Below are 13,332 nucleotides of genomic sequence, written 5' to 3'. Positions count from 1 at the left end.
TAAAGCTGCTACCACAGCGAGATTTGATCGGTTAAGAGAGAGAGCGATATCAAAACAAATATAGTATGCAAAAAAATATGCGAAAAGTCCCGCATATATGTGCCCAGGTGTTGTATTGAAGCAATCAAGTGATGAATAACTGTTTTCCAGTATGTTGTTTTGCAATGTTTTTTTTTTTTGCATTGTTGATTTGTTTTTTTACTGAAGCAGCTTAAAAAGCATAATGGAATACAATTTTGCCTCTTTCTTGAAAGATTGTATAATAGAAAGAAACAATAATGCCAGTTATAAATAAAGACAATAAATTGAATCAATTACGAAACACTCAAATTTTTTTCTATTAGATCTGAAAATGTTGTGTAATACTACAACCTGAAACGATAAATAGATTGCGTTGGCCTGTACATGAGATAAAGGGAAAAAAATTAACAACAGCTGTGAAATGGAATAGTCCAAATCACCAAAGTAAACTGGACCTGGGCTTGTTGCAGGGATCTTAAGTTACTAAACATTTTGTGAGTGTATGCACTAAAACTTAGGACCATATAATAATAAATATGTGCGTGATGAAAGTTGGGCAGCACACTAACGTCCTTACTCCACTCTGTATGCTCGTATATGTCTAACCGTTTCACTCATTAGATTTTTTTCGTTGTCCTTTTTTGCCTTTTCCTCAAGTCTGTCTTTGTACAGACCTGCCGTGTTCTCCGTCGTTTTGTACATAACTGTTTTGGGGCAAATAAAATGCAAGTAGGCATTAAAACCGCAGAATTAATGATTACCGGTGCTGTAAATACTAGCGCTTGATGCAGTGTTTTGATTTTGTTGCCACGGGTACCCACAAAGCAATGCGCGAAAGTCACGTGGTCTGACGAAGAAGAAACCACGTCGCTCGCCATGCGAATACTTCTCGCGAGAGTATGTTGCAGAAAAGGTCCAGAAAATGGAAGGCTGTGCTGTGGGTACTAGCTAGGTTGCCGAGCGACTCAAACCATAGCTGGAAAATATATAAATTACATCGAAGGTATGATTTCCGTGTCTGTGTACGGCCGTTCAGCATTTAATTTTGTAGTCGGTATCGCTAATGAGACGTAGCGCTGCTGCGTAGAGTATTTATTAACAGGTGATTTAGAAGCTTAAGTTTAGCTTTAGCTACGCTAGCTGCAGAGAACAATGTCGTCGCCACCACATAGAAGACGCCTCTCTTTTACCTTTATAGAATAACTTGTGAGTGTTTGCGGGGTTTCAGGGCAAGGACGTTTCGTTTGCGGTTTTACAACTGAATTAGGTGTGGCAGTTAAATTAGTACGTGCTGTGGTTTCATTTGGAGTACAGGAACATTATGGAGTTCCCAGCCACTCTTTGCTGAGTTTTTGCATAAACGTATCGCTCCTAGCAGGCCAGTTTTGCAATGTGAAGCATCAGTGAACACAGCAGCTGGTTGCACCGGGTAACATTAGCAGCAAGTAGAGCTTAGAAATTAACCACAGTGAAAATGAACTGTGAATTTCATCACCATAAACGTCTCTGCGAGGTGCATCTCATAAACTGTTAATGCAGACTTCAGCCGAGCTGAATTTTAAACTCAACATAGTAATTTGTCTACGAAGCAAAACAGGGACACAGCATGTGTTTACAGACGTGCAGTGCTGTGAAAAATGCAAACATCTTTTCCTTTACTGTGGCAGTATGGGAAGGCTTAATACAAGTTAAATCCTCAAAAATACAAAGGGTAAGGTGATAAATTATACACATTAAACAACATTTCACCCCTCTTTTTATAACTGTATCCTACAGTTTGTTAAATTATATAGTTATTAATATGCAGTTTGTTTCTATTTAAAACTCCGAAAACGATTCAAAGATATTGTTAACATGATTGTGTGTTATGTGGTTTAATCTTACCTTATCTTAGCTTAAAGGTATCTGTAACCTTCCAACAAATCTACTTGAGCAAAAAGTACAGATTTTGCTACAAATTGTATTTAAGCTGAATTGTAAAATATCATTATTTCATGTACATTTTCCACATACACCCAATTCAGAAGTGAAAAACACTTAAATGCAGTGCAAAGAAAGCACTTGTACGGTGCTTGAGTAAATGTACTGACATCTTTGCGCGTCAGATGGATTAAGCCCAATGTTGGCATTGTTAAAAAATCAAATCCAGTTGTTTCACAGTTAAACTATAGGTTGATTTGATTGGCTGACTGTAAGTTGTGAAGTCAGATTTATTTCTAAGCACATTTTAAAAACACTTGCTGACCAAAGTTCCAGAAAATGATGTGGTTATGGGATATGGGTAAGAGATTGGGAAAAAAAGAAAACACAAAGTGAAAAAACATGATGAAAGCAGGACAGATAAAAAAGTAACTCAGTCTGGTTTAAAAGCAAAAGGAAATAAAGGGTTTTCAAAGGGGTTTTGAAAGTGTCTGATGTTGGAGAGATCCATGTAATTAAGTGTATAGTGAACAAATGCTCATGTCAGGCATGGAATGCAGTCATGTGAAAAAGAAAGCGGACTCTATACAGTCCTGTGAAAAACTAAGTACTCCCTTAATGTTTTCATAAAAATTAAGAGGGTAAGGAGAAGCCAGGTGGTGCTAAAAAACATACACTTGATTAACTGATCATTATCATGTTAACACAGTACCAGAAGTGGATGTCCATGCAAAATCACTTTAAGGTCAGTGCTCAAAGAAATCCTAAATGTTGATTCTGTTCATCTGGATGTAAAAAACATTTCTTCACTCATGTGACTTCTTCAGGCTGAGACTGAAAACGTATCTTCCACTGAAAACGCTACAACTGTTTGGGATTTCTTCTGGGTTTGAACAGCGTGGCTTCCTTTGAATGTCAGCATTTCTTTCTTTTTTTTCTGGATGATTGAGCATACATCAAGACATGCTCAAAGAAATGCTCAAGCAATGCAATGCCCAAAGAAAAAAAATGAGAGCTACATCTCACACTCTAAAGGCCTCAATATGTTAAATGTTCATAACAGTACAATTAGAAATGATTTAAGTATGACTTATTTGGAAGGGTTGCCGAGAGAAAGTCTATTTCTTTATAAAAGTCATGGCAGCAAAGCTTAGGTTTACAAAATTGCATTAGAACAAACTCCAAGACTATGCTGACATGTAAGCACAAATTCCTCATACCCACTGTGAATCACAGCAGTGGAGGGATGAGGAATTGGGGTTGTTTTGCAGCCTTAGGACCTGGGGACCTTGCAGTCATTGAGTCAACCATGAACTCTTCTATATACCACAGTACTTGGACTCAAAATTGAGGCCTTCTGTTTGTCAGCAAAAGGTTGGCTGACATTGGGTCATGCAACAGGACAAGGACCCCAAACACACCAGCAAACCTACAACAGAATGGTTACAAGAAATACAGAAACATGGTGTTGCAATGGCCCAGTCAAAATCCAGACCTCAGCTTGACTGAAATGCTGTGGCGATTCTTTAGGAGATCAGTACATTAAAGAATGTCTGTAAACCTGAGTGAACTTAAACATTGTAAAGAAGAGAGGTCCAAAGTTTCTCCACAATGATGTGAGAAACTGATAAAGTCATACAGAAAATTGCTTCCACTAACTAACTAAAGGTAGTTATATACACTATTAGGTCTTTTATTGAGTCATGGGAAAACTTTTACACGACTTTTAACATTTTTCAATTCATAAATTGGTGACCCTCATGGTTTGTTCAGACATACCACAACAGTCATGGAGACCACTGTGCAAGTGAGCTTGGAAGTGTGTATACACATCAAAACAGTATTTGTGTTTAAGCAACATGTCATGCATTGTAATGTTACTACAAGGTGAACAAATATTGGTGAAGAGTGGTTTTCCCCACATGTTGTTGCTCCAAATCAAGGTGCATAAAGTTCAAGGAGATAGATGCATAAACACAATCTTGTAACTGCCTATCTTTTAAGGCAACTGCATGAGGTTTAGACTTGTGTTAAAAATTATACATGAACATTGCATGGTGAGACTTTGTAAGGCTTCCATTGCTCACTTTCATAAATTAAGATGCAATCAGAGTATTGAGTAGGAGTTCATGTCAAAGAGGCCCATTAGCTGGTCAGGAGCTAAAGTTAATACAGGCTATCAGAAATCCTTTTAAATCCTCAGTGTTGAAACTGTCTGTGGTGCTAATGAATAAGCTCTGTGATGTGGAGTTTATTGCAGTGCTGTTTCATTGCAAAACAACAAATCGAATTGAGCTTTTTAACTAAATTGTTTTTTGCATATTTTTTTAAATCACCTGTCTCTAATGTAGATTGGTTTGGGTTTTTTCTCCATCCATGATTTTTACAGGTTCACAGCAAGAAACATTGGGATGACTCTTTACACACCCTAAACACATTTGGTGTTTGCAGCTGTCTGCATACAGTTTGCACAGGTACATGTTTTCCGTTTTATTTCTTGTTTAACTTAGTGAATTGTGAACATAGTTTACAGACACTAACTAAAAGGATCTTGTAGGTTTGAACAGCGTGGCTTCCTTTAAATGTCAGCATGGACATGATGGACAACAGCAGTGTTGCTGATGATAATAATAATTCAGGTACAATCAGCCTGCCAGTTGCCTAAAGGTGAAAAGTGGGTGTTGCTTCTTTTTTTTGTTAAATCAATTTCTTTCTGTTTATCTGCAGACGAACGGCAGATGCCCTCAGAAGAGGCCGAGTCAAGTGTTAGGCCGACCTTGTCACAGGTTAGAAAGTCTTGGGGGTTTCGACGAACAACCATTGCAAGAAGGGAGTTCATGGAGGAGGTTGGAGACCTAACCAACAGTCCTCCAATTGTTCGACGAGGCAGAAATCGTCGGACCAACCAAACAGCAGCCCAGACCGCTACAGAGACCCCCACCACCCAGAAGGCTACTCGTACAGCAAGGAGTGTTATTGATGAACTTCAGTGGTCTGCCCCATCCTCACCTGTCTCTGAGAATAGCAAAACTGGTTCAGAAACTTCTGCAGGAGGCAGCCTTGATCCCAGCTTATGGCAGGATTTTGGGTCTGCTTTCCACACTGCCTTCACACTGCTTGGGGGCAGTGAGGGCCTGTCACTAACAATGTCAGATGAACTGGCAGTTCCTGACATTTTAGAAGCCACTGAAGCCATTGAGTCTCCTAATCCACAGGCTATAGATGAAACTGAGATGGCTGATAACATTGATGACATGGAGATTGCACAGCCAGTTGCTTCTGGCAATGCAGAGGGAGAAGAGATCCATGATGTGGTTTTAATCTCAAGTCACGAAGAGGATAGTGATGAAATGACATTGTTACAGATTAAGGAACAGCTGGCTTCTAATAGCAGACAGGAGGACTCGAAAGCTAGAGGAGGGAAAGGAGGAAAGGGAAAGGCCAGAGGAAAGGGGAGAGGTAGAGGAAGAGGTAGGGGCAAAGGTAGAGGGAGGGGTAGAGGAAAGGGGAGGGCTGTGGAGTTTCAGTCAACCATTGCAGATGATAAGGACAGTGATGATGATGTGGTGCTGATTAGTTTAGCTGAGCAACAGCATTTACAAGAAGTGGAAAAAGAAACTGATCCACAAAGTCCTCCTGAAAAAGAGGGTTCGGCTGCTCTCTTTGATACAGCCCTAAGTCCTGCTCAGCAATCAAACTCAGACTGCATGATCATAGACAGTGACTTTGATCAGATTCCTGAGCTAACTCCCGGTCAGTTTGATGAAGTGCCAGAGGAGGAGGAGAAGAAAGATGCTAAAAATACAGAAGAGTTTTCAAGGATATCACACAATGAAGGATATGACTCAAATGCTCTGTTCTGCATCTGCAGACAGAAACAAGATAAGAGGTACATGTTTATATGTAGTAACTGATTTCTTAGGCTGAGCTGTTCTTTCGGACGATTTGCATAGTTCAGCTGTGTACCATTTTCACTTCCTATTATCTATTCACTGCTTTTTAAAGGTTTATGATCTGCTGTGACAGCTGCCAGGAGTGGTTCCACGGTGAATGCGTCGGTGTCAGTGAGACGCAAGGCCGTCAGAGTATGCAAGAGTACGTCTGCCCGCCTTGCACTATAAAGAAACAAAGCCAGTCTGAGTCTCACCCTCAGCCAGATCCCGAGCTTAGCTTTCCTGAATGCTTGACACAAAGTCCTGCTGTTGAAGAAGCACAAGAGGACCAGCGAGCAGTTAAGGTTTGAATTTAATTTGGGTTGTCATCAATCTTTACACTGCCCATCGCCTTCATTTACAAAACCTTTAGCATTTTCTTTCATTCCTATGTGACCACATACGTGCGATAGATAATCTTCATGAAGAAAGTTGGCTCTCTGGATTTAAGATGAACATCTGTTTTCAGCAGACTGTGCTGGTAGAGGAGGAAACGGAGGAGGAGGAGCAAGAGCAGGCTATTGAAGCAAGGCCAGACCCTGATGCTCAACCTGAAGCTGAACCTGAGCCTGAGATGGATAGCTCTCTTCCCTTGTGCATCGGACCTGGTTGCTCTAAACAAGCACTACCAGATTCTGTTTACTGTGGCAATGACTGCATCCTTCAGCATGCTGCTGTCACTATGAAGACACTCTCTGGCCCTAAGGTGCCCAAATCCAAAGGACGGGCACAGAGAAAAGCTTCCATGTCAAGACCTGCTGCAAAGGTAAGAAAAATTAGCTTGCAGACTGAGAAGAGTATTGAGGTGTGTGGGTAACAGATTTTCATCTTGGGGTCATTTCTATAGTTTCAGGTAGTTAGTTTCAGCAACTGAAAAATCGTATTTTTTCACCCTATGTAAACATTTCAATCATAGGCTCAAAGGTCAAGTCGGACATCAAAGAGGCTAGCAGAAAAAGCTGAGCGAGGTGAGGAGGAGAAAAAGGAGGATGATGGTGAGCAGGAGGCGGCTGCATCTCCTGTCATCTGTGACCCCAGTCTCACAGAAGCTCAGGCTACCTCCACACCAGCATCAAACTTACACACAGCGTGTATGTATCATTCTATACTCACACACATTCAAGCAGTTTACACATCATGCACAAAGTGCCTGTTTTGGAATTACAGATTTACCTTCCCCTTTTGAATCAGTAGAATTTGCAATGTGCGCACACACACACATTTTTACTTATTCCCTGGTTCATAGCAGGGGTCAGCAGTGGGTAAGTATTTTCACTTTTATAATTCCCCTGTTCAGTTGCAGTAGCACAGATGTTCTCGTGAAACAATCTTGACAAGTCAGAATGCCAGTCTTACCGAAGCACAAGCATATAAAAACCGTGTCATAACAAAAATCCCTAAATGAGCAACACACAGCTGCGCTTGGTGACTGTGTTCAAACAATGCTTTGATCTTTGTCTAAACCTTTTGCAAATGTAAAACTATATGAATGCAAGCTGGAACCAAGTTATTGTTGGGATGATCTCTACAAACAAAATATCTATTGTGACGCAAAGGGCTCCTTAAGAAATACTTTCTGTTAAATTGATGGACGAAACAGCACATAAAACGTACAGTAATGCTTAGCTCTAGCATGGAGCTCCCATATTCACAGCATTACTCATTATTTAATAATTTAAGCACTCTTGTGTATTCTGTTTTCATTATACTCTCTAAAATTCAAATATAACAAGTAGTAGCATCAGAAACTGAAAGTTTCCATTATAGATGTCTGGCCATGCAGTATAATGACGTTGTTATGAGATTTGTTTTTTAGAATCACAATATATGATTCTGTAATTGATTGATGGTTACATATAAGGGAGTATAAAGAAAAAATGCATACTCAATTTTAAAACTATGGGATTCATGTGAAATTTTGGCTCCAATGTCAGTTTAATGTCACAAAATCAGTATATATTTCGGTTTTAATTTATTCCAACATTTTGCTAGTGTATAAAACATCTTTAGTTCTTTATATTCAGTTAGAAGATTGTTAGAAGACAAGTGCAATGGATAAGTCATCTTACCAAAATCAGCATTCAACAAGACCGACGTCAACTTATAACAGTAATACGGTGCATTGCAACATACATTAAACACTACATTGCATATATTTTATTCCACACTATATATGACATTCCTTTAGGTCTTTGCCCAAAAGCTTGTTTTTATGAAAATTGATATGAGGCTTTATTTTTTCAGTATGTTTTTTTCTGTATTGAATAATAATGAGAAACTTTATTTATGCAGAACTTTTTCTTAACAAGGTTAAGTCTTAGACAGAAAGAAATTTTAAATGGATAAAAAATACTCGTTCAAAACTAAATCAAAGTAATGAAAGGTTTTGGTTTCTGAAATAATTTAGCTCTAGTTATACAAGTTCTTCTCAAATCAAATGCAGCCAACATATGATGGTGGATGTAAGGGTTGATTGTTTACTATTTCACAAGTTAGGATACACTCATCTAAATTACATGCATGTTTTCCAGCTCCTGTAAAAAAGCAGACCTCTTTTCAAGACCGCAGTTCAAACACTGTATAGACCTGCTGCAGCTGTCCTGCTGCTGGTTTGACCGTAGATAACATTAAACATTCCGGTTTTTGGTATCCCTTGGTTTACATGTATTAAACTAAATCTCCTACACATCAAACCACATTAAACCATCAATCACACACTGCTCCACAATGCCATCAAGTACACTGGCTTTGTGAAGTCCTCATAATGATGTCTCAAGTGCCCAGATGTTATAATTTTCTCAAAGTTGATCGTCTGTTCAAAGAAGTGCCTTAATATTCCAGCCACCCTGCCATAAGGATGCATTTTGCTTTCAGACATTGGTCTGATTCCTCCAACATGCAGCATCTTCCTGGTTTATTTTGTGGGCAGTCAACATTGGAGCATAATCTACCTTTGTGTTAAATACACATACACAAGTTGAAAACCTCTCTGTCTCACTGTTGCGCAACGTTTTGGGTATTTCAAGGAAAACTTTATTTTTCCAATTTCCAATGCCTTCAGTCGTCAACACACAAACAACCACAAGCACACACTCTTGGATCAGTCATTCCACAGACACACCAGCCTTAAGTTGGATAGGATTTGGAATCAATAGAGACGCTGCAGCTGGTATGGAGGAGGAAGAGGAGGAGGGGACTGAAGGATTCATGAAGATTTTGATGTGTCAGCTGGCCACTGTCAGCAAAAGGCTCCATTCCTCTGAGAAAAGTCTTCACACTGCTGCAAATGAAGAAAAAATACTTCACAATGCACGCACACACACACACACACACACACACACACAAACTGGGAATGAAAGAGGTGTGTATATATATATATATATATATATATATATTTTTTTTTTTTTTAAACCTGGTACATTCGTAGTGTTAAATAGCCTTACTTAGGCCATGTTATCCCACATTTAACTTAAAATTTTAAATCCCTACAGTCTTTTTTTGCTCTTTCAAACATATACAAACCATATTTCTTTACAATTTTATACACATTAACAACAATACTGCCCTAATTTCGTGAACTTTGGGCTCTGGCCCAACTTGACTGGACTGTCAAAATTAAAATTTTGCAAAATTACTCAACAGACTAAAAAACACAAAGGTGAAAACAACAAATGTCGAGATTAAAATAGTCTTTTTATCACAAGATAACAATATCATGTCTTTCTCACATTTTGAAAGATATAAATGGGTAAAAGAGGGAGAAAGATGGGAGTATGAAATTTAAGCCCGCATATATACTGATGGCAAAGGAAGTCTACTCTACACACTTGCACAAACACACAAAACAACTCAAGAGATCAAAACAGTAAGTTTCTTGAAAACATGGACTCAATTTACAGTAGCTACCCAGCAGCCCATCAGAAACCTGGTTGATCACCTGTGGTAGCCACTGCTTAATGCCTCATGGAGCCTCTTAATGTGTGGAGCTGTGTGATCACTGGCACAATTCTGGCAAAAGCTGATGGTTCGGAGTCATATCTCCAGCTTTTGTTCTGTGCCACACAGTGTCTCAGTGGGATAGAGATCAGACAGCGATGCAGGCTGAGACATCATTTTTCACCAGTTTTTCCTCAGGGTGATTGTGATGGCAGCAGCCAATTATGACCTGTTGAACTGTGGTATCACTTAATGTGATGATATTCTGCAGAATTCCATTGCTGCAACATGAGCCAACTCAGAAATGGAACGTTGAACTCATATGGCTTTTACCTTTGTGTAAGGAGGAGCTTGTTGAGGATTTCCCCTGCCCACCATCAAAGTACTCTCAGGGATCTCTCGCTGTGGTTTCTAATCATATTAATTATATTGGTACTCCTAAATTAGAAGACAAAACTTTTTTCTTTGTTCCCACTTGGTATGCAGAATTTCTTTTACATCAGTGTATATATAACAAATTGCATTTCTAGCTGTCCCCTCAATAAGCATCTGCACCTTTCAGAAAGATGTAACCTCTTTCATGTAACCTAACAAGCAAAAGAAAGAGCATGTTATTGCAAAGCATGGTTCATGGACGTTGAACCTCTTCATAGTTGCAGAACAGTGATGGAATGTTTGGATAGTAAATGAAATCAGATCAGGTTTTCCATCTGTGTTCCATTAGTTTTCATTATTGGTGATACAGTACATGGAACAGCAAGTTAGCATTTTTGCTCTCAGATACACCAATCCAAAAAGGTGATCATTCGTATCCCTTTTTTTTTTTTTGGAATTTTAGCACTGCTCTGAAAAATGCATAGTGCTCTACCAAGCAAATTAAACCGCATAATGTTTCACAAACACTCTCAAAAGCAGGCAAAATAGTCTAGTGTCTGTACGCTGAACAGTAGTATTGCTTTGTGTATTGATAATTCTTTTATTTCTGTTTTGGAAAGAGATTAAAGTTCTGTGTTAGAGCCAAAATGCTTTAAAGAAGTTTTTCTGTACTGCTGGAAGTCAGTGCATGGCTATGTTAAAATGAAAAAAAAGGAGAGAAAGGGTCTGTAGTTTGGGTGTCTGAAGAGTCTGTTTTCACACAGATACATTCATAGAAAAAAAGAATAGTTCTTAAAACACCAAAGGAAACAATACAGAACCAAAATGTGACCAGCTATGATTTTTTATTTATTTATCTTGAGCAGCGTTTATCACACATTTGATGAACTTGACCTAAGACCATATTCATCGCAAAAAGTTTGCTATTTACAACAGGTTCTGTCTCAAGTTTATTGCTCAGTAGGCAGGGAAAACAACAAAGCATAAAAATCCATTTTAACATATATTTCTTAAGTTAAAAATTTTAGAATTGGAATTCCTTTTAGAATTGGAATAAAATACATCGAATAGACGTGCTACTTCTGTAGGTGCCTCTAAAATAGTACACACTATGAAAATAAGCAATAAATAAAACAACATTCATACAATAAATCGAACTCTTTCGGTTGAAGATCATTATGACTACAAAGACAAAAAATGCTATAGTACATTGCTGTAATTAGTCTTGATTTAGAGCAGTGACTGCATCTGGATAAAAAAATTCTCTACCTGCTTTATTTTTCTTGTACAAATGGATTTGGCAAATCTCTGATGGAGTTGAGTGGTCTGCTGCAGTAGTCCGTGTCATACTTGTGTCATAGCGCATCTTGTCACACATGACAAAACCAATGAAGCTGAACATGCAAAGCCTTGTTGGATTATGATCAGTTTGGAGTTGCAGGAAGGGACAAGGTCTGTGGTCTCCATCCATTCTTTACACTCGTAACCGTTAAGAGTATGTAATAATATTTCCCTGAATAACTTTTCTGATTGAAGAAGTCTTTAATTAGTAATTATAGCTTTTCAATTGATTGTGTAGCTGCGCACACATATGATGTGATGGATGAGTGATTCGATGGGTGTCATGATTTTTGTGATGATGGTAATGAATTGTATCAGACGTTATCTGAGTGAAGCTCTTGCTTAGAGTATATTTCTTACTTTTCCAAACTTCCCAAACCAGTATCCAACTTTCTGCCCACTCCACTGAACACATGTCACAAAGTAAGCATGAATACCAGATATTTCGTATTCATAGAGCTTGCACATGACTAATGCTTTCATATACCTGAATACCTGAATGATTAGTTGTGAAATCCCGCTGAGATTTTCTGGATAACATACGGCCATGCAAGCATTTTCCCCCACAGTATTTCTTAGGATATTACCACACATGTTGCCCAGACAGTTTCAGGAGAACGAGGTCCAAATATTATCCAAAGTTATCCTTTATTCATAAGTAGCACACAGCAGGCTTCATGTATAGTCATAGTTTGCTTCATGCTTTCTCACTTCTGAAAATATTCTGCTTGGTTTGGACGAAGGAGCTGCCGGGGAATGGTGTACACAAACATGACACCCACTCACAAACTGTGACTGCATTTAATCGTTGCCTGTGCCATTTTCACCTGCCTGCAATCAGACATCACACAGACTTTGGAAAGGGAGCTGGCAGGCTGAAGAAAATTTATGTTCAATCCAGCTGTGCTGGACATTTATGTGCATTCTCCCATCCACCTCTGTCGGGCTGTGTCGAGAAAAGTTTGGGAGCTGCGCTGCATGTGTGAAAATTATAGCTATATGTCCTCAGACTTCACTGTTTTCAGGTTGAGCACCAAGCTGCAACCTTATGGTGTGTAGTGTAGCTGTTGAGGGAAAGACTTTTGATTAGTTTGATTGTTTACACCAAGAAAAGAGGGGGCTGTATTATATTTAATTTGAATCAGAGCACAAATACTTGATTGTTAAATTCCATTTTGAGAAATTTTGCCTCAGTGGATTGAAGTTTTTTTTTTTTTTTTCATTTTATTTTATTTTCGGGGCTGCATCTTAAACCTCTTTAGTGTTGTATTGCATGCTTCTAAAGGCCTGTATATGTTCAGTGTGTTTTTTTTCCAACAGTCGAATCTTTTTAATACCACCTCGAACCTAATTGTAAAACACAAGCACCCTCTACTGGCCAAACAAATAATGTGCAACCATGGAAAGAACACTGCTGATGTTCTGAGTAGTTCACATTTTTGACATCTGCTCAGTGTGGAGATTTCTTGACATTCTTGTGTGATAGCACAGAATTAGTAACCTAGAGTATTTATTATTGAACATTATTCTAAGTAGTATCATTTTGAAAAAATTAAATGATATTCTCCATCAAAAAACAAACATATGTGCTAGCATACCTATAGTTGCAGTGTTTGAAGCGTTCACTATTTTCTCCTGAAGGTGTGTGTGTGAACTAAAAAATGTACCATCTAATAGTGATTACAATTAATTTAATTTTATAGGAAACTAAACTTGACTTATGCAAACTTCTTACTTGGGCTTTTGATCTGTCTATACCATTTTTTGCCTCTGAGGTAAAATCCCATTTGAGCCACATGATTCATCA

At 38.5% G+C, this 13,332-nt stretch overlaps 1 protein-coding gene across 5 annotated transcripts in view; it reads left to right on the top strand.

Annotated features, from left to right (window-relative positions):
• Positions 1-928: 928 nt before the first annotated feature.
• The window catches only part of si:ch73-181d5.4 (uncharacterized), a 32,120-nt gene continuing 19,716 nt past the window's right edge, over positions 929-13,332 (top strand). Inside the window, exons 1-7 of one of the 5 annotated variants that reach the window (XM_006796493.3) lie at positions 929-1,024; positions 4,331-4,415; positions 4,499-4,580; positions 4,669-5,830; positions 5,947-6,178; positions 6,346-6,639; positions 6,790-6,964. In XM_006796493.3, the coding sequence (XP_006796556.2) occupies positions 4,532-4,580; positions 4,669-5,830; positions 5,947-6,178; positions 6,346-6,639; positions 6,790-6,964 (1,912 nt within the window). In that variant the 5' untranslated portion in view covers positions 929-1,024; positions 4,331-4,415; positions 4,499-4,531. The other 4 variants (XM_006796492.3, XM_035910140.2, XM_087834344.1 and 1 more) reach the window with 4 other exon arrangements.

The sequence above is a fragment of the Neolamprologus brichardi genome, chromosome 20 (genome assembly GCF_056152115.1).
Source record: "Neolamprologus brichardi isolate AB-2024 chromosome 20, ASM5615211v1, whole genome shotgun sequence".
Lineage (NCBI taxonomy): Eukaryota > Metazoa > Chordata > Actinopteri > Cichliformes > Cichlidae > Neolamprologus > Neolamprologus brichardi.
This window is presented reverse-complemented; position numbering and strand designations above follow the sequence as displayed.